Source organism: the organism of the source record quoted next, unplaced genomic scaffold, assembly GCF_019419815.1.
Source record: "Pyrus x bretschneideri cultivar Hongxiangsu unplaced genomic scaffold, Pyrus_bretschneideri_v1 Contig25, whole genome shotgun sequence".
NCBI lineage: Eukaryota > Viridiplantae > Streptophyta > Magnoliopsida > Rosales > Rosaceae > Pyrus > Pyrus x bretschneideri.
The window spans coordinates 5,917,002-5,937,695 of record NW_025999557.1 but is presented as its reverse complement, the minus strand read 5'-3'; the positions used below and the strand labels follow the sequence as shown (position 1 = coordinate 5,937,695).

At 37.6% G+C, this 20,694-nt stretch overlaps 3 protein-coding genes across 4 annotated transcripts; all 3 read right to left on the bottom strand.

Moving 5' to 3' along the window:
* Positions 1–64: 64 nt before the first annotated feature.
* On the bottom strand, positions 65–12,474 carry LOC103931974 (PH-interacting protein). Of its 2 annotated transcripts, XM_048586722.1 has the most exons (25): positions 12,192–12,474; positions 11,936–12,019; positions 9,745–10,114; positions 9,018–9,172; positions 8,214–8,453; positions 7,583–7,692; positions 7,410–7,487; positions 7,218–7,324; positions 7,043–7,137; positions 6,842–6,972; positions 6,609–6,712; positions 5,810–5,887; positions 5,607–5,685; positions 5,318–5,486; positions 4,985–5,055; positions 4,707–4,787; positions 4,533–4,603; positions 4,134–4,230; positions 3,970–4,029; positions 3,766–3,820; positions 3,279–3,673; positions 2,382–3,193; positions 1,502–2,291; positions 829–1,398; positions 65–682 (listed from the first exon to the last, which is right to left on the bottom strand). In XM_048586722.1, the coding sequence occupies exons 3-25, from the start codon at positions 10,098–10,100 to the stop codon at positions 620–622; spliced, it is 4,767 nt and encodes a 1,588-aa protein (XP_048442679.1). In that variant the 5' UTR covers positions 10,101–10,114; positions 11,936–12,019; positions 12,192–12,474; the 3' UTR covers positions 65–619. The 2 variants fall into 2 exon arrangements, with proteins under 2 accessions (XP_048442679.1, XP_048442678.1); XM_048586721.1 differs by having other exon boundaries at positions 1,502–3,193.
* A 940-nt stretch (positions 12,475–13,414) lies between these two features.
* Positions 13,415–15,409, bottom strand: LOC125478527 (DNA replication licensing factor MCM7-like). Its single transcript, XM_048586757.1, has 4 exons — positions 15,260–15,409; positions 14,704–14,870; positions 14,373–14,539; positions 13,415–14,159 (listed from the first exon to the last, which is right to left on the bottom strand). The coding sequence occupies exons 1-4, from the start codon at positions 15,392–15,394 to the stop codon at positions 14,140–14,142; spliced, it is 489 nt and encodes a 162-aa protein (XP_048442714.1). The 5' UTR covers positions 15,395–15,409; the 3' UTR covers positions 13,415–14,139.
* Positions 15,410–18,972: 3,563 nt separating this feature from the next.
* Positions 18,973–20,601, bottom strand: LOC108865923. Its single transcript, XM_018643672.2, has 5 exons — positions 20,461–20,601; positions 19,986–20,098; positions 19,820–19,858; positions 19,517–19,659; positions 18,973–19,304 (listed from the first exon to the last, which is right to left on the bottom strand). Exons 2-5 carry the CDS (start codon positions 20,062–20,064, stop codon positions 19,185–19,187), a joined length of 381 nt encoding a protein of 126 aa, XP_018499188.1. The 5' UTR covers positions 20,065–20,098; positions 20,461–20,601; the 3' UTR covers positions 18,973–19,184.
* Positions 20,602–20,694: the final 93 nt, after the last annotated feature.

The window sequence follows — 20,694 nt, the reverse complement described above, 5'->3', positions numbered from 1 at the left end:
AAACGTGAAAAGACAGAAAGTCTAGCGAGAGTACTTTATCTGCTTTTCAAAATACTATAAGAAATACTAAGAATTTAGATTTATAAATTGCAAAGCAAAAATGATATAAAATGGGGGATTGTTTGAGAGAAGAATATAGCAAAATTCTCCTATTTTTTCTTCTGTGGTTCTAAAGTTGTAATAGTAAAATTCTTTCTTTTGCCAAACAACTGACATAAAACCTCTACAACTTTGACAGTTTCTTCTTAAACCTCTTTGAGATGTGCCTAATCCGCGCTTGCAATTGATTTCTCTTGAAGTAATACTGGGCATTTGTCAGCATAACCGTTATATCATGCTTCACAGCGTCCAAGCTTCTATAATAGTCGTTCTCTAACCTCGACTGGATTAGTTCAGGGTACAATTGCACTGGGAAGCTGCAAAATATTTACAAACCAAAGACATCGTTATTTTCTCAAATCTTAGTTTTTGCCAAGATCGATGATAAGCAGGTAACTATGTTGCGACTTTCCGCGCATTCTTTCTACTTTCAAGGAAACTTATCAGAACTCAAATGGATAGGAAAGTTCCTATAAATGGTCTCGCACAGGAATATGGTTAAACGAGATAATAGTATTTCTTACCTGTTGCAGAAATCCGCCTTCTGAACAGCTTGATTCAATTGTTGGATTGTTTGGAAGTCCTGCATCATACACGGCACAATTAATTAATATCCTTGATGAAGAAAACAGTTTCAGAATGCTTACGTCTTTCTCAATGATAATTGGAGCTTTAAATTCCAATTCCCACAAAATAACAAGACAGGTATACTAAAATATTTGCACAAACCTTCTGTTGTAATTTATAAAAATTACGCAGCAGCTTCTCTTTGCTTTCAGAATCAATATGGGGCTGTTCACACGAGGATGGATCATCTACTATGGACGGTTCTCGCAATTCCCAAGGACAGTGCAAATGGGTTTCATCATCATTCTCGTACCGAACCTCATATCTTAACCAAGGGCTGTCGGGAAACTCATGTGACTTGGGCTGACAACGAATAATTTGACCTACCCACCAAGTCCCACCTCCATCTGAAATTGAATCCCTCCACCAAACGGCGCATTCCTCCCTAGTGGTCCAGTTTCTTCCAATAGAAGCATCATACCACGTTTTCTCAACAATGAAATCATTAAAATCAATTTCAGGCAAAGTCAACTTCAATGCTTTACCAAAGATAGCAGAAGAAGGGTCTACAAATTTAAGTTTGATTTTACAGCAACTCTCCCCAGAACCAGGCAGCGAAGCATATTCGAGGCTTTCAACCTTGCAAACTTCCGCAACTTTGATGTTTTCCTTAATTGATTCCCACGGACCCTCTTCTGAATTCTTGACTAGTTTTAGATACTCTTGATGGCCCTAATAATCACAAGCCCATATATTAATGATCAAACAGTAAATTCTCAAGCATAAATCAGAACCAAAGGACCAGAAACCATAAATCAAAGATTTAAGAAATTACCTGTCTCAGGTATACAACTTCATCACCAAGCTGAGGAATGTAACGGTAACCATCCTCATGTTTCGACAACATCAGCCATGGTAACTTTCCAGCGGGGTTAACTAACATGCTTCGTGTTGAAGAACTTTGGCCATAATCGGTACACGAACCCTGACGACTTCTCGTAGACCTTGATCTTTGATGAATCTGGTCGCGCAATTTGGCAGAGGAGTCTTCTGCATCTTTTGATGTCCCCACTGTTTGATGGCCCCACCTCAACTTAGGGCTATGGCTCATAGTGTCCACCTTCCGTGAAGTTTCTTTGATCTTTAAGGTTCTTGTTCCACGTATTGCATTGGTTGCAGCTGCGGGGAGATCCATTCCTGAATCATGATGGTCGTTGATATTTGTTGCATATTCTTCCACATTACCACCAGAACCTTCTGAATTAATCCTGGGCTTGCAAACAAACTTCAAAGAAGTTGATCTGCCAGCACCTTCACCCACTTTCAGTACCCCCAAATCTGAATTTGGATCCATGCTCGAAGAATCGTCGGGGATTAAATCTCTAGAACTTGTTAAGTTTTCTGCAGGAAATTTAAGAGAAGCATTATCCCTTGATTCACCAGAGTGCTTTCTCCTAGTAAACTCCTCTCTCTCCAGAGAGCCCTCAATTCCCTTTTGTTTGTGCTTGCCCAAAGCTGAGGAATCAAATGATGAAGATACAAGGTCCTCATCAGTATGAGAAAGCCCTCTACTTCTGAGACCATCCAGATCCTCAAATGCACGTGTTCCAGTATGTTCCTCATCCCTGCAAGGCAAGACACCTCCATAATTTTCCTTTCCCTTAATTTTTGAATGATTACAAAACTGTTCACAATCACTCTCGGGATTAACATACCGATGGACATTATTCATCTCTTCTATATGTGCATTAAAACTAGCAAGCGACCCAGTGGCTACATCTATTGGTATGGGGTCTACTGATTTTGTATGCTTTGGTGTGCGCACCTTGACCTCGCTCAATCTGACTCTGCTATCCTGGTAACTTGCGGATGCTTCCAGAGAATTCCCAGTCTTTACAGTTTGCCCAGTATCTGTCAAATCATTGTCCAAGAGATTTCTTGAAAACTTCAGATCAAGCACATTGACCAAAGAGGAATCTGGATCCACAGAGCTGTTAATAATCCGGTTATCTGGAGTGGCATCTTGACATCTAGAAGATGAAGACACAAAATCAGCCTGATTGTTGTCTTTGAGTTTTACATCCTTTGGAGCCTCTTGCTTCTTAATCTTAAAAACCAATTTCGGCATCCTTCTGACGTTTGACTGAGACGAAGAAACTACAAGAGGCTGGGCTATATCGCCAAATTCATGTAGAGGTGGTTCTTCTTTACCATGTTTTTGCTGCATTATCTGGAAGTCCCCATCACTACTTTGAGTGTGGAATTCTTGCTGAAGTGACTCACTATTTGATGAATCATCTTCCCAGGCATCTTCTTCTCCTTCCGTAGATGTTTCAGGGTTCTGAGAAAACACAGTTCGAGCATTGCGTGCTGCGAGTCGCTGGGGTCTCAATGTCTTTGCAGTAGAAGACTTCCACTTCGAAACTTTCCGGCCACCTTTTGGAATTTTAGTTCTGTTATTCCCAGATATAACGCGATCATGCTCACCCACTCTCCTTTTCTTGACACGCCTCTCGGAAGACTCAACCTAAAGATCATTAAAATTCAATCGAAGGAGGTTGTACAGAAACAAAAACTAGTACAGAATCTATAGATAAGGAGATAATTTTTACCTTTGGTCTTTGTCTCCTTGATCGACGAAGGCTGTCCTTATGACTGCATCCAGCTTCACCGTCTTCTTCGCTGCAGTCTGGATCACTAGAAGAACTGGTGCTAATATTCCCTTTCTCCCCTTCACTGGAATTTTCATCAGTAACATTATACTCCGAATCAGTATCTTCACTTACAACCTCATTTTCTGGTTCCCACAACATGGCATCAATAAAATCTGGTAGTGGTTCAATCATTCTTTCCAGATCTGGCAAAGGTGGCATCATATAATCCTGGCCTGTATTGATATCCACACCAACAGAAAATTTCATGGATGATGGACGCCATTCCATGCCCAGAGCACCAAGTCGTCGTTGCTGGTATGTACTCTGATAAGGTTCCGGGTATGGTATCATACCTATTGTTTCCAATCAATATATGATTATGAGAAAATATTGTGAATACTAATAATAAATTAAGAATCCCATCCAGTAGGAGCCAGAAACATACTTGAATCACATAGAGGATCTTGAAGATTCCTTCGGTAAGTGGAAAGTTGTGTCTCCTGCAACATGGATAATATTTTCCAAAATTAAAAGTTATATGATATCGATTCAATTTCTTAACGTGCAAGTTGATGCTAACTGCAGACATGGAATAAAATTCGCTACAGAACAATTTAGTAGTGACAAGCGGGTAGTGAGAAGATTTAACCTGATCAATAAGGTATCCAAACTCATCCCGTGCAAGGGGGCGATAATCCCCAAGGAAGAACTGTAGAAGAATCACACAAACAGCCATCATCGAGGAGTTTCACAACTTCAAATTGGAATCAAATAGGGGAAAGGACAAACCTACAAAACAAATTCTTACAATACCTGATCATATTCAGCATCTTTTTGAGACTCACCTTCACCTGTGTTTATTAAATATATTTGGCCAACGTCATCTGAAAGTACTATTGATGTACCATCCCTATGTAACAAAGAGAAAATGTCTCAAATATTAGCAGAAAAAGGTCAAGCATTTTAGTGATTAATTAAATCAATATACATGAAACAAAAATGATGGTAGTAAACATAAATTCATCTTTCTGAAAATGGGAAGAAGAGAGGGTGAGATATTGAAGAGCTGTGAGGTAGTATCAAGGCAACTAGCTTCTGTCTCTCCTTACATAAGTAAACCTCCACAAAGAGTATTATGGTTGAAATTTTCAGTTTAACTATAAAATGAGAAAATAAGATTAAACATAATTAGCTATTGTACAGCTCACTTACGCCGAAAACTTCCCATCAACCAATTTTACATGTCCAAGTTCGTATATCTTAATAGGCACGCCCTCCCATATCTAGAAACACAAAAAGAAACAACTTATGAAACAATGAGCATTAGGAGAACAATGCAACAGAAAAGAGAACTGGAAAAAGTTAGGGAATTAAACCGAAACTCACATCCCAAACTATTGTTTGCCCATCATACCCAGCACTCATAGCAATTCGAGGATTGAAGGGATGCACATCCAAAACATAAGACTGCCAAGAATTTAACAGAAAAGTACCACCAGATCAATAGATTGAAAAAATCAAATCCATTTGAAAAACTATTTCTTGGTACAGATACAGATAAGAATTGGATTAAGAAAAAACCTAGATGGTGTATCTGAATCAAGAGATTATAAGCATTACGATCATCAACATCTCTATTTGTTATGATATCAGACCCTACTTACCGATGCAGTGTGACCGGTTAAAGAATGTACTAAGCTACCATCAACAGCATTCCAAACACAAATTCTGCAATCTGCATAATCATTACACTTATTAAAGAGCAAAACCGAAGTATGTACACCCAAGTACTTGAATGGGGTTTAAATAAAATATAATTAGTATTAAACAAATAAAAAAGACATGATAGTATGTAACTTGATGGATGTGGTAGCCCAAGCCAGAGCACACGGTAGTTGGAATTAGGTGCTTTCTAAAAAAAATATAGTAAAGGTATGCCAAGAAAAATCCTATTTCCATAAAAATAGTGTTATATATGTATAAATCATGGTAAGTACCCATGATAGCTGCAAGCACAAAGCGGTTATCCAGGCTCCACACAATCATGTTAACACCACGAGGGGTGGGAAGAAATCTCTGACGTGGGCCTCCTCGAGGAGGCTGAGGAGGCAGTGGGGGAGGTGGAACTTTTAGATGATATGCACGTGTCCAACGTCCAACTTTCCCCTAAAGTGAAGAGAGAATTATTTAAAAAAAATGAGCTAGAAATCAGTTGTATTGTACTCATTTACATCAAAGTAGACTCCACAAAAATGTACATAAAAAGACTCATCCAAAGCAGCTCACATGGAATTTGTGTGATCTTGGAACCCATATAATGGCACTGCCATCACGAGAGCAGGTAACTATGTTGTTGTGACAAAACCTGAGGATTCAAAGACTGTCTTAGCACATTCAACAAAAAAAGGAACTGTCGTGCAGATACTACACAAGACAGAGCATAAGCACACTGCAGAAAACATCAATGAAAAATCATTTCAGATACATACCAGGAATTTTTGAACTTCCCATTAGTCTCCTCCTTGACAGAGTCAGAAAATGAAGACTTTGAAGGAATGACACAACCACTGCATAGGAAAGCAGAAAAGATTATATGAAAAATGAGAAGAAAATTCTAATAACAACAATCAACACCAAAGCATAAAATCTGTTGTCAGAAAGAATCTGAGAGAAACAAAGGAAATGATGGTACAAAAGAAAACAAGAAATTTCAAATGAACCTTCGTAAGATATTTATTTATTCAATTATTTATGTGGAAGTTTAGGAGCAATGTAGGTCTATGTGGTTTAAGCAAATATAGTGTGCACTGTCAGACACTGCCACCCAAAGCCAGTGGCTGTGAGCAAATATTGCCACATTGCCACAGAACCCGGTGACAGGTCATAGGTCACAGCGCCTCTATTAGGAACCTCCGTTTCATCTATCAAAACCTCTCACATATAGCGGTGAGCTTATGCAGCCAAGCTTACTATTCTCCTTAAAATTACCAATTTGGTAAAGTTTGGTGCCCTTTTTATGTGTTCTAGTTCCACATGCGGTGAGCTTTGGATTTGTAATACACTGGGCATTAGAAAAATTGAGAAAACTGGTTTTAAAATTGACCAAATTTCAGCCAATTTCTGGAAATTTCAACACTTTCAGAGAAACAATGCAGGAAATATTTTATAAAAAATTAAACCAAAATGTTGGCAAAATGGCATAATTTCATTTCTCTCCTGCAAAATAGAAATATCAGAAAAATGTGACCTATATTTATATTTACTTTTAAGAGATTGAGACAAACAAACCTGAACTGAACATAATTCACGTCATTCTCGTGGCCAGCCAGTACATCCATCTCATGTATTGGTTGTTCTGAGTTATCAGTATTAGATTTTAAAGCATTCCAGACCTGCAAGTAGTTTGGCTTTGGTAAAATATCCAACTTCACATGTGGCAACGTCAACCGATGCAAATAAATCAAAAGGCAGCTGTGGACTAATCATATGAACAAATGTAAAAATTTCATAGTTAAACACACCCTTGCAAAAGTGTCAGAGCTACCCGTGACAAAAACAGTTCCATTGGCGTTGTAAGCACAACAAAGTATTTGATGGCTCTGTGGACCATTGCTCAAGGAGGATCCAGTGATTGCAAAAGCATTGCTCTTCCCTGCAAGTAAACATCGCTTGATATAAGTCTGATCACCCAAATAACAACAGTGTCAGAAACATTATCTAACCAGTTGAAGTCTCTGAAGGTTTTGGCATGTATACTCGCAGCGGGCACTGGGAGGACCTAGCATCCCATATTCGACAAGTCCCATCATCTGATGACCTACAAATGTTATTGATTCAGGATAAAACCAAGGAAAGGGGAAAGAATCAGAAAGCAATAACTCTAAGAATTGGACTTACGATAAAAGTTGGTAAACAGCACTAAGCCTGGGACTAAATGCAATAGCAGTCACAGCTCCAGTATGCCCCTGAAGAACTGAAATTGGAAATCCATCTGGCAAACGCCACTGCAGGTAAAATAACTATTCACTGGCTGATACATAGGAAATGAAGCCAAACTGACGTGTTAAATGGTAGGGTATATATACATACAACTCGAATGGAAAAGTCATTTGAAGCAGATGCCACCAAAGCATTGTTCGAACTTACAGCCAAGTCAGTAATGTCTCCCTTTGATTCATTGAACAAGAAAAGTAGAGGTATAGAGGGTGAGAGAAAGAAAGAGTTTGTAAATCACAATTATTAAGTCAACAATCTTAACTCACTTCATGTCCACGACAGCTAGACAAGCAAAGTGCAGTTTCCATTGACCAAATCTTCACAAGCCGATCATCTGCACCCGTGATAACATATCTCCCAGACCGATCTAAAATGGCTACATGATAAAAGCGTCAGTCATATTTTCCGGAAAAAGTTCAAGTAAAACAAATTCCCAAATTCATTATACAAAGTGCAACATGTATATGTAATTATGTATTATGGAACACCTGGAGATTAATATCAGTAGATGGAACCATAAAATGTATATTTTAATTTTTTAGGCAAAAATGAGAACAATTTAGAACTACAAGTATAGCAGTGTTGACTTTTCATTCCTTTGACTTAAAACTCCTTATAAATACTCGTGAACATGAACACTGTGTACAAAAAGGAGAATGCTTGGATAGTGTCTGAAAAATCTGTGTTTATTATTATGTATCCTTATCCCGTACAATTGTGACTTCCATGGAAACAAACATTAATAACTTAGCATGCCCTTAAGAAATCAAACTCCCAGAAAATAAATTGTTTAATTCAATTCTAGTTAAAAAGTGAGCCATACCACAGTAGACAGCTTTATGGTGCCCCCAGAAAATAAATTGCTTAATTCAATGCTAGTTAAGAAGTGAGCCATACCACAGTAAACAGCATTACGGTGCCCCCGTAGCTTCTTTTTGTTGTTCATCTTCTGCACCATAGTTGATGGTTTAGCAATCGCATAACACGCAGAGCGAATGGATGGAGCTCGATGATGCTTTGTGAAACCTCCTCCAATTTCCCTTAAAGTGAGCCCATGAACTTGATCAGCCTGCATGTAAGGCCAACGCAGGTGTGCTGGCAGGGGCTTAACTCTCTTATTTTCCTTATTCCTATCACCTGCGAAAACAAGAAATGAAAATTGCAGAAATAAGTAACATTTGAAGAAACCTATCACGTCTGGAACCTGAAAAGATACATGGTAGCGAAAAAGAAAAAGTCACGAAGCAGCCAACAATTTACCTACGTAAGTGACAATTCAAGGTAAAAGACCCATAAAAGTGTTTCGGCCAAACCTACCCAGTTACATGCGTAGGATAACCAAGCAGCATATTATTAGGTATGATATACATTCCTTTGAGCAGGAGAGACAGAACTTTCAAAGATGCAGTAGGTTAAGAGGAGTCTTAAAAGGACATATCGTGAGGAAGGATATTTACCACTGTAAATAAAGACAATTTCCAAATGGCCAAAGATTTGTATAACAGAGATTTCATCCTCTAAACAATCATACTGTCATAATTATGCATTACTCACTTTTCAAGTAATTTATTAGTAATACAGAAGATTTCAATAAAGAAATGGTTTTATATTCCAACATATACACACACATGCAGAAAAAACACCAATCGAGAATCAGAGATATATAAAATATTAAAATATGAAACATAAAAAATCACATACTATCCAGAAGCGAGAAGGAACCAGTTCCCAGTAATGTAGGGACATCAGCTGCATTCAGAGCACTTCTTCCAAGCTTGCCATGCAATGGAGTGGCTATACTCAGTAGCAGTTTCTTTAGAAGCTTTACCAAGTGATCTCTCTCTATATGAGGATACCTATACATCATGCAAAAGCTAATCAGTAAAACCCCAGCATAGGAAATAAAATGACTAGGCCAACCTATAAAGTATAGAAAGAAATCAAAGGAATGCAATAAGAAAACCCGTGCACCCGGATAAATTTTTTCAAACATGTAGAATTCAGGTTAATGCTCAGTTCTTCTGCTCAGATACCATAGAACTAGTTTCTTTACCACGATTGCCAAAAGTTTGAGCAACTATTTCATATTCTATCACGCCCCAATACATTTCCTCTTTTACATATCAGCATGCCAATTGTCTGTTCGACTGGACATGGATTAAAGGCCAAAGTTTAAGGTTAGGGTACCAATACCAAACAAGGGATGTCGGCATGTCATGTTCTGCTTTAAACATGTTTGAGGCTTGGGTGTGCGTTTTGATATGTGTGTGACACAAACATTGACTACTGTTAAAACTTAAAGCATATATCTTCTGTAATAAGAGGACACTGGATGCATAACATGAACACCAATTCTAACAAGAACAAAATCTAAGCTTGCAATTGAGCTCTTCCTATGAGTATTAGACAACTTAAGGAAAATATGTACCTCTCAACCAAGTTGTTGTAACTCAATGGGAAGGATGTAGCATCCTCATTACTATTGTCACTTCCAATTCCGCTCCTTGAAAACCAAGCATGATACCTTCTAGGTAGAAGCTGATGTTCCAGAAGATCATTCCCAAACTGTTTGACAGTCCTCTGGCATGGCCCAAGTGACAGAAAGTGCATAATCAAAAAATAAACCTCTCTAATGTCTATATCGACTCCAGCCTCAATAGCATGACCTGTATCCCTCTCTTCTTTTTCAAAGTGAGCCTTCTCATTCAACTTATTTAAAATGCTTGAAGGTGCCATAACAACAGAAGTTGCACCACCAGACAAAGTACACTTCCGAGGATCCATTATTTGAGTACAACCTGAAACATTAAAAAAGAACCATTAAACAAAGTTGATGAAGATGAACGCATCTGCGGACTATCTGAAAGATTCTAAATATATTCCACAAAAACGAACAGAAGGCTAGCAACCCAGAAAAACTTTCCCAACCTAGGTATATGATAAAATGATATCTGCCTAAAATATCAGCAAAATTCTTGAACAGTAAAAGCGTAGAACCCAGTCAGCGTAGAACGAAATGAAGCACTATATATCTATAAGATTAATTAACCCGCTTATCAATGTGACTGAATATTGAAATACACTCTTGTGGACAGATTTATTACCAGGGGTATGAAAATAAAGTGCCAGACAGAGCCATTACCCAGATCTGAACATAGGTAGCCTTTTTTCTTTTCTTTTTTTTCTTTGAAAGAAGGTAGTTATTATGAATAAATGCTACAAATTTACTCCATAATATTTCCATATTACCAAAGTTGTACATTTTGTACCATACAAAACCTCATGAGTGGTGAATGATATATAAGTAGCCTACAAAAGCCATATAACACCTAGAGAAATTTCTTTTTGTTTTCTTAGACTAAGTAGACCACCAGCTATTGAACTGACCTTCACCGTTGTTCCCAAGGGGAGGATGTGCCACTAGGCCCAAAAGCTGTTGGAAACTAGAGAAAATTTAATGTTGTTATTTACTCCCGTAGTCTAAGAAATCCTCAAAAAGGAAATGCAAGCGTGGGGTGCAATATTTGTCCCCTTCACTCAACTTATTGCAAACCAAGCTAATCCTTAATGGGGAAGCAGAAACCCTTTTATTTTCTTCCTATAGCAAGACAGAAAAGTTTGGCATAAATGATAAGGTTGCTCTATTATGAACCAAAGCTAGGGTTCGAAGGGGAAATAACCTCTCTACAAAAGGGGGTAACGTTTATGCTAAACATAACCCTCCCAGGCCCTGGAATGAGAGGAGTCTTGTGCATTTGTTTTCCCTTTTATTCATTTGACTGCTAAGCAGCTACGAATATAAGGCATTACTTTTCTAAAATTTCAAGCAAAATCTTAGATGAGTTAGATACCATGACATGACTGCACAATCTAAGCCTGAATTGGTAAAAAGGCTATTGGGTCAAACGACTCAAACCCAACTGTGTTCAAGCCAGCCTGCTGCTATAACTTGGTTGAGCTCAAACAAGTTAACCGCAAATATTTACTGCGTTCTTTGTTGTAAAGTTTCATTTAGACCTGGATAGAGACAAAAAGTGCAAGCAAAGAAAAGGCTTGAACTGCCAAACCAAATTGTTAAGATATAATAATACATTCAACAATCCATTAGTTGTTTCTGTACAACTTTCTCTGAATTATATGGTTCTCTACTAACTAACTAAAGATGGAAGCTCCGCTATAACTCTTCCAATTATAAGAAGTTCTAACTTCAAGAGCTTCGTTTCTCTTTCTTTTTTAACTTTTTGTGAAATTAATTCCGTAAAAACAGCTAAAGGTGGGTGCTTCATTGTAACTGTTCCAATTACACGAACAAACAAACATATAACGGATGACTTCATCATCTTCCATAACAGGAGATCGTGCTCTATTCAATTCCCATGCTCTCCGATCTTCAAGTGGTAAATGTGAATCGTTCATTTAAACACGCAATTCAAAAGGACTAGACGAGATAGTACGTAAACGGAAACCAACAATACAAATTGAGAAATGCATATTGCATCAAGATTTTGTGTTCAAGAGTTCAAATGCGTATATCATTCATCGTATTGATCGTTAGGCATCAAGGTTGAACCGGATAAACAGAAAAACATATAAATAAACGAGTGCATTGAATTAGAAACCTCTGGATTTGCTTCAACAAAGTAAAAGAGAGGCAGAGGAGTTGACTTCAACTGAAGAGGCTGCCCACCTCATTTTCCGGAAACCTGAGACACAAACAGGATAAATGTCAAAACCTGAGTCACATGTGCATCAATCTCACAACATTTTGGTTTGGAGCAACAAGCGCCTGAAAATCATGTGTCTAGGATTATCTAATAAAATCATTAGAGCTTAATCACAGATACCTTAATGACATCCGAGGAAGAGCTTAATTACCTTAAAGGGAATCAGAAATTGCAGTTGCTGACTTGCAGACACAGGCAAAACCTGAAACTTGGGTTTTAGGTTTCCGAGGTAGGAGAAGAGCTTCCTGTCCCAAGTCCAATTGTCCGACCAACCGGCTTCCGATTTTAAAATTAGGATTCTAAATCTTGTTCGTGCGGGGTTTAGTCTATTTTGTAGGATGTTTGGATTTCAGTGAACATCTCGGAGGATTCAGGGATGCTCTGCTCTGCCATTTCATGGAGGACGAATCCTATTAATTCTGAGAAATCTAAGCTGATTTAATTAAATCAATTAAATGTTGTTTTTATTTTTTTATTTTTCTGCGTAAGGGAAAATACTTAAAAGCGATTCGGTGTGCGCGCGTTCAACTTTAGTAAGTGGGGCGCTTTATATGGAGGTGCCACGTATACCATCCATTTTGGTTTTTACTTTTTTATCTTTTACATTCCCGTTATTTTTTCTTCCTTTTCTCCTTTCCAAAGGCAAAATGAAATTTCAAAACTAAGAGAGAGAACGCCTCCATCGTTTCCACTCATCTTCTCATTTTATTCTTCCGATTTTTTTTTTATGTCACGTGTGTTCCGCTAACATTTAATTAGTTATAACTGCATGAATAAAAGTGAGAAAGTTGAAAATGATAAGATAAGTGAGAAGGTTGTTAGCATTTTCCATATCAAAAGAAAAAATACACCGAAAACATTCGAGTTAAATTCAACTGAAGTTCGACAAAAAAAAAAATTCAATTAAAGTGAATTTTTCATCAACTAAGGAACATAATAAAAAATTCAAACTTGAAACCTAGTCCGATATCGGAATTTGAACTTGCAATATTTTGTTATCGAAAACTTGGAACAATTTCTAACTATATATTTCAGTCACCCTTGGTATAGTTTCAAAGTTTCATCTGCATGACAAATGTTGTCTTCTTAGCATTGCCCAATCCTTCAATTTCAATCCTATTTAATAACCATTATTAATGTATGGGCACGTGAACGGCAAACGTTAGAGCATCTCTATTGGGCTCTTCAAATGAGCTCGCAAATAGAATTTAAGGAGGATTTCAACAAATCGACTCCAATCATACTCTCTGTCCATCTCTTTCGGATTCGTTCAAGAGCTCTTTCTACATATAAGGAAGGAGAAAGAAGTATAGTAACTCACGTCTCTGGCACACTATTTTACAATGTTGGCATGAGAATTATGATGGAGAGTTTTATTTTTGAGAGTCTTCCTTGCAATACCCAATTAGTCAATAAAAAGTATCCATATTTACAAACGTGTAGCACAAATTCGGCTCCATCCATTCCAGGTAGTCAATAGTGCTAATTAATCTAATCATACTCCCAATACAATTCTGCAACTATGGCGCGTGCCATGTCGAATAATCTACTCATGCTAAGCTCTAAACAGTCCCGAAGTAGAATAAAAGAATAAATAAATCTTTTGGTTCGAGCGGTAAATGTAACAGAAAAAGGAACAAATCTTAGCAGATGGCGCTACTGCTACGGTTGATGAAGAAACCCATGCCACACTCCTAAGAAAAGCTCCAGCGACCTTTAACGGGAGCCGAGTTGAGTGGCATCTCACTCGCTCATCTTTCAAATGGCATCAATAAATCGGATGTCAAAAGAAAGGGGATTAATCTGCCACACATTTATGTTTGCGTACTCCTCCAAATATTGTTTCGGTTGGGCTTCACTGTATCCCTGTTCCAAATCAAACATTCCACATGGCTTGAGACGAAATAGATAGAATTTCGTACAGGAATACCAAGAATTTTCATTTTTTGAGATATATATTTTGAATTTCTACTACTCTGATTTATATAGTTATATTCCTATCACTTCCAAGTTTTGTACTGGTTGTTTGACATGATAAGCAGTGCAGTTATTTTGGCATCAGATGACATTCAGTCATTTCTCTGAAGGAGACAATCTCCTCACCGCAGAAATATATGCCCTGAAAAAAAATTAATAAAAGAATCTTATCAGAAAAGCCCACAATCAGCAGACTTGAAAATAAAGATTTAGGTAGTTTTACAAATTACAAGTTCTATACAGAGAACTTATATTCGTTTGTTTGTAGAAGTGATCAATAGAAAGACTAAAACAAAAGAGAATATCCTGAAATCAGTACTGCTGAGCTTTCCATGGTAAAAGATGCAAAATTTACCGAATAACAGATGGCTCAAGTGGAGTGAAGCCAAGAGCCGGAGATTCTCAAGATCACTATCCATATCTGCTCGATCCAGGATTAACCATAAAAGATCAAATCTTGACAAAAGGGCTGGTGGAAGACTAATGTTTTCAGCAGGAGTTCTACGTACGTCATATCTCCCCCTTCAAGAATATATACAAAACAACCACAGTAAGAGTAGATTTTTCACAAAGAAGGTTAGCCGCCAGCAGTAGAAAAAGTGCCACATAATTAGAGCAATATAGAAGGGTAGCAACAAAGAGTAATGCCCTAAATGAACCAGATTAAAAAGTAGAAAGATTTGTACCATGCTGGATTTGCTGCAGCAAGAAGAGCAGTTCTTGCATTCAAAGACGTAGTGATCCCAGCCTTAGCAATGCTAACAGTCTGCTGCTCCATAATTATGTGTTTGAGAAGCTGGCTCTTTGCAACTCCAGGATCACCCATCAGACAAATATGTAAATCTCCTCTAATCTGCATTTTGAAGGAGAATATATTGTGACATTTTGTAGTCCTACCATGCAAATGATAAAACATGCTATGACCAGTCTACTGTATCACAGACATGATACGAGCTCGAAAATTTTCCTAAAAATAGAAATTTTGGATTGGGAATCCCATCTTAAAATGGAAGGAGACAAATTGAAAACTGAAACTCAATTTACATAACCATTAATCAGGAAGCAAGGTCAAGAAAGAGAAGGAAGAAGAGAGGACTGCTGATCTTCCACTTCACTACAGAGGATGCACCCACATGACATCCATAATCTTGTGAATACAAAATTATTAAAATGATAAGCAAAATTCAGTTTGACAACATGTATGATTGAGTTACATGGTATCTGGTAACATTGAGAACTTACCTTCATTCCATCTTTTAGTTTCCTGTGAGGAGCACCCACTAGGAGCAGAAGCAGCGCCTTTTTTATATCTTCATGCCCATATATTTCAGGTGCCAAAGTGTGTAGTTTCGTTAGCCAGTGGGGCCCACACCCCATATTTCCCTCTCTTCCGTCTCTCTCTCTCTCTCTCTCTCTCTCTCTCTCTCTCTCTCTCTATCTTTACAGTTTACACTCTCTTTATCTCAGCTCTTTCTCATCTCTGTCTGTCTCTCTCTCTCTCTCTGCATACGCAGAGGTCACACCACACCAATCCCGCCGGAAAGGCGAGCACCACCATAAAATTGGGCTTTCTTAGTGGCTTTCCCTGGCCTATTTGTTTCCTTTGTCTTACCAAAATTAAAAGACAGACAAATAAAACAAATATTTTTTGTCACTTGTTAGGTACCCCATAGCCTTTGAATCTCAAGTATCGCTTAATATATTTATTAGGGAAATAAACTATTTTCCTGCATCTCGTGCTCTTGTATCCGTTTGTTTAGTTTTTTCTCATATATCACTTAATATAATAAACTCTTGTCCTCCATTTTGAGCTCCGTTGCATCCGTTTGTTTAGTTTGTTGACTAAAAGTAAGGTTTTAAAAACGTATCAAATTTATCATATTCGTTGAGAAGAGAATTCGTCGAATCACATTATTGCTAACCCATTGTGAGGCTTAGGCCATTCCTTTACACCTTTAGTGTAAATAATATCGTTTATTCAAAAAATAAAAATAAAAAAAGATTTGTCATTTATATCTTAACGCACATTGTGCAAAACTAAAGTTTGGTTACGAGGTGTTTGGACTCCGTGCCTTGTGGAATAAGCCAATGAAATTTGAGCGAAAATGAAATTTGGTTATGAGGTGTTTGAACTCCCCTACCCCCCTTAGTATTACATTGTAAGCGTTTATTCTGCTTACCATACCAAAACATTTTTCTTGTTTTGGGTACGTCAAATTTGCTTATTGGTGTTGTTGGCTTCCTTGCTTAGCTTTTGGAACCTCTAATTCCCATATAAGGGTGGAGGGACGGTGAGGATGTGGACGCCATTAGCCGCTGCCAAAGATGAACTTATCGAACCTTCTTGACTCGACATGTTCAGGTAGAGAGAAAGAGAGGTTGGTATTGTATTGTATTGGGTTGGCTCCAAATGTCCCCACCACAAAGTGCCGACCACTTGCTTTAAACCTTCAAAAGGTCCCAATTTCACCTTTTGTTTTTTATGAAAAAAGAGCATTCATTAGAGAGAGTTTCTCCGATTACAATCAATTTGCATACAATCAAATATGTATTATTATTTATCTGAATAATACATAGTTGTGGATCTTTATTAATCTTTGGGATAAAGTTTAAAAATTTAAGTCAGAAACTGCTAACTCCTCTAATGGTTATGGCTTAAAATTTTAGCTTGAAATTATTAAATAATGATTTTAACTTTTTTTTTTTTGGCTTCTTATGATCTTATGTTTTTTTGTCATATGATACATTTTGTTACATCAGATATTAGATTAATCACCGACAGGGTTCAACTCTTTTCTACTATTGTAGTAAAATGTCACTTGCCTTATGATCCTATGTTTCCATTCAACAATAAAATAAGGTTGTTACTTGTTAGGTACACCATAGCATTTGAATCTCATGTATCGTTTGATATATTTTTTAGGGAAATAAACTCTTTTCTTTCATCTTGTGCTCCGTTGCCTCCGTTTGTTTAGTTTGTCGCCTAAATGTAAAATTTTAAAAATGTTTCCTTTTTTTTATCGTATTCGTTAAGAAGAGAATTTGTCACATATAAGTGAGCGTAGGTTGAGCGAAACTAAAATTTCATTATGACTTTGTGGTTTAGGCCAATAAATATAGGACTATGTTACGAAATTTTATACTCAAATATAATAAGCATTTATTCTGTGTACTACATGAAAACATTTTTCTTGTTTTGGGCAGGTCAAATTTGCTAATTGTTGTTGTTGCCTTCCTCTCTTAGCTTTTGGAACCTCAAATTCCCATATAAGGGTGGAGGGTGAGGATGCTAGCGCCATTAGCCGCTGTCAAAGATGAACTTATCGAACCTTCTCGACTCGATTTTTTCAGGTAGAGAGAACGAGAGAGGCCGCTGCCAAAAGATGTACTTTTACTCCTTTTGCCAGATGAAGCAGAGTAGAGTACATGACCGTGGCTCCTACAAATTAAAAAGAAAAAGCAAAAATCACTATAAAGAAAGACAACTCTAACCCTACTTTCATAACCTGAGTTTATGCACAAGGTTTAGTAATTGTGGATATCCATATCAAATAATCAAAATAGTAATTGTGGATAATCCATTAAACAATTAAAAATAAATAAAAGAAATAAAAGTCCAAAACGAATAATAACTTTCCCACTTTCACCTCCAAATAAGTTCTTCTCTTTACGGTAACTTCCACAGTTCCCCCTCAACCCAAAACTTCACTAATAATTTCAACTGCAATTGGTTATTTTATGACATTAATAGTTTAATTAATTGTTATTCATTCACTGTTCTTAAAATCAGTAGAAGATAATTTGTGGATGAGAGTAGGGAAACTCTAATATTTTAGTGATTAATTCAAAGGTAAGAATCCATATTATGTTTGTCACCAATTATATCTTTTTTCACTCCTAATTTGTAATTTGTGTTTGTTTTGCATGTGTAGATGCATCTTCACGGCTTTCTTTAATCCCAAAAGTAATAAAACTCTAACCAAATTATGTACACATGAAATGTTAGAAACCGCCATGACAAATATCTACCGCACCCGTCAGAAGAAAAGCATCGAACAAATAGCAATTTAAGAAAAATCCAGCTGGCTGGCTGAACCTACTGGATACGCCAAGTGGGACGATCTCAACCGTCGTTTCCTCGTCTCCTTCATAGACGGCGGCATTGGCCAAATGTCGGTGCCCAACGACGATACCGCTACGGTTCTGGTGGAAGTCCCCGTGGTCAAACACGTTGACTTGGCCGGAAATTCTTCGCCGGGACTCGCCATGGTTAGCCCCAGGAATCTCCTCCTCGTCGCCATTGCTGACGTCGTCAAAGGCAACCGCTATGGTGCGCTGGCGGCCTACGACTTGTCCACGTGGGAGCCGGTGTTTCTCACCTAGCACCGCGGGCCAAGTAAGTTCTTTTTTGGGATCGTTGAGCTTGCACTGGATCTGGGCCGTTGCCCCACCCGTTTCCTTACTTTCAATTTTACCGCCTTCTCTAGTTAATGGAGCTGAAGCCCATGTAAATGGACGGTTTGGATTAAAGTTAAATGACTAAAGCTTGTATTTTTGGAACACAGATCCTCTTTGGATCAACACAACCGGAGCCCAGGTATCAATGCATTTCTATGTTTAAAATGAACAGGTGTGTACGTGACTATAATGCGTTGTCGGATGAATAGCCTCTGTAACATTCGAATCGTCATTGGGGAATTTTCCAGCTTCCGTTTTCTTACATTCTTAGTGTTTGGGCTGGGCTTTCCGCCCTTTCTTGTTCTTCAGAATTGTTGTCTGTTGTTTAATTTTCAGGTCATTATATGTTTTGTTCCTGAAGTTGTGTATTTTAATAGGATTGCAAGTGCACAGTCGAATAGCATGTGTCGCATTTCTTGATTCATAAAGGCAGGGAAAGAGTAGAGCAGAGGCGGCTACGATACTCATTGTTGTGTAATTTTACTTGTTTCAAAAAATTATAGGAGACAATGAGGAATAACTATGATATCAGATCATATGAGTAAAGTTCATAGATAGCTCCCAACATTAGCTTAATACCAAAGCAAATTGGTCCTCTAGTAAATCTTTTGCATGTGGATTTACCACTTTGATAAACAAAGTTAGTGAGCACCAAGGTCCAAAACCATACATATTTATTCTTCATCTTTATTCAATCTTAAGCCCACCTCTAATCATTCTTGGACGAATCATTCTTCGACGAAACAACCTCCACCTCAATACCACAAACGTTCAATAGGGCACGTTGGTAAACGCCAAACTCCGCATTAGGCCCGCCAAATAGACCCGCCTACCATTAAAAAGAGGGAGACGTATTTTCATTCACAACACAATCCACACTTCATTATGTCAGGCCACATAAAATCATTCATACTATGCCTACTCTTATATATTCAAGACTCGTCAAAATTTATGTAGAGGTAGATGATCTAGCATTTGTTTTCCATTCCAAGGATTGACAAGACCAACCCAGAAGCATAACAAGATAGCAACTAAAAGTACCTCAACAGCCAGCTCAACTATCGTCATGCAGAGCTCAGTAGAATTGTTACGAGCAATTGCATTTGCTCTAAAATTTGAATGATGAATAACCGTTCTAACGCCGTTTGGATATCTCACCGCAACCTCGTCGCAGGCACTAGGACCTAACTCATAGATATATTATAGATATTATTAGCTAGTTACAATAATTACGTATTAGATAGCGAGAAAATTAATGGCATAATTATTCTAGGCATTGAAGCCCTAACAACAAGCACAAGCAGCGTACAAAACTAAATTACGAGGGGCGCTGTTTATACTTACTCCTTTTGCCAGATGAAGCGTTGTATGTGCCCTTGGCTCCTGCAAATTAAAAAGCATAAATGATATAAAAAAAAGACTGAAAGATTGTTTCATATTACATTAAAGAAATCATCTCAACAGATTGACATATTATTTAAACAATCGAATTCCCAGCATAATTACTCACCATAGTAACGTGAACTCGAACTCGAACTCGAACTCGAACTCGAACTCGAACGGGAACTAGAAGAACTAAAACGAGCCATAATTCTGGTTCGAGAAGTCCACAAGCCGTCCCAACTAAAAGTTTACAGATTAAATTTTAGTTTCTACGAGATAAGACCCAATAATAAACTTGTTATAAAACATGATTAAGCATAAACACAAACAGTAAAAAAAATCCAAATTAGGGTTCTGGGAATATGTAATGTAACCTAGCTGCAACTCTATTCAAGCACAGAAATGCACAGGCATATATGTTTAAATCCCCTGCCTCTGTCTATTTGTGAATTACATGTTAAATTCCTATCCAACATTTGAGCAATCAAATATTGAGATCCAAAACAAACAGAAAAACCATGCAGAAAGCAAAAATTTAGCAAAATAAAACTCAGAAAAATTAAAACAAACAACATAAGAGGTTGAATTTCGAATTTTCATACCGCAAGAGAGAGAAACAGCGAGGCTTCGGCTTTGGAGTTTTGCCCGGATCTTGAACACGAACCCTAAACTGAAAAGGGAAAAGGTGTGGCCTCGGATTTTAAAGATGGTAAACTTTGTTTCATGGGCCAAGCGGGCGGGGCACACATTTGGTATAACGCAATAAAAGTCTAACATTAAGAAATCTTAAGTATTATCCATATATTCGACACGTAGTTACTGTTTTATACGCTCTT

Coding starts and splice junctions, on each gene's coding strand:
- LOC103931974 (XM_048586721.1), bottom strand. CDS start 10,100: ATGGATCCTCGGAAGTGTACTTTGTCTGGTGGTGCAACTTCTGTTGTT. Junction 6,713..6,841: donor GCTCTGACACTTTTGCAAGG/GTGTGTTTAACT, acceptor AACTACTTGCAG/GTCTGGAATGCTTTAAAATC. Junction 3,674..3,765: donor AGATCCTCTATGTGATTCAA/GTATGTTTCTGG, acceptor TGGAAACAATAG/GTATGATACCATACCCGGAA.
- LOC125478527 (XM_048586757.1), bottom strand. CDS start 15,394: ATGGGGTGTGGGCCCCACTGGCTAACGAAACTACACACTTTGGCACCT. Junction 14,871..15,259: donor AACTAAAAGATGGAATGAAG/GTAAGTTCTCAA, acceptor TTCAAAATGCAG/ATTAGAGGAGATTTACATAT. Junction 14,540..14,703: donor GCTGCAGCAAATCCAGCATG/GTACAAATCTTT, acceptor ATATTCTTGAAG/GGGGAGATATGACGTACGTA.
- LOC108865923 (XM_018643672.2), bottom strand. CDS start 20,064: ATGGCTCGTTTTAGTTCTTCTAGTTCCCGTTCGAGTTCGAGTTCGAGT. Junction 19,660..19,819: donor CGCTTCATCTGGCAAAAGGA/GTAAGTATAAAC, acceptor TCTATGAGTTAG/GTCCTAGTGCCTGCGACGAG. Junction 19,305..19,516: donor TAGTTGAGCTGGCTGTTGAG/GTACTTTTAGTT, acceptor TTTTAATGGTAG/GCGGGTCTATTTGGCGGGCC.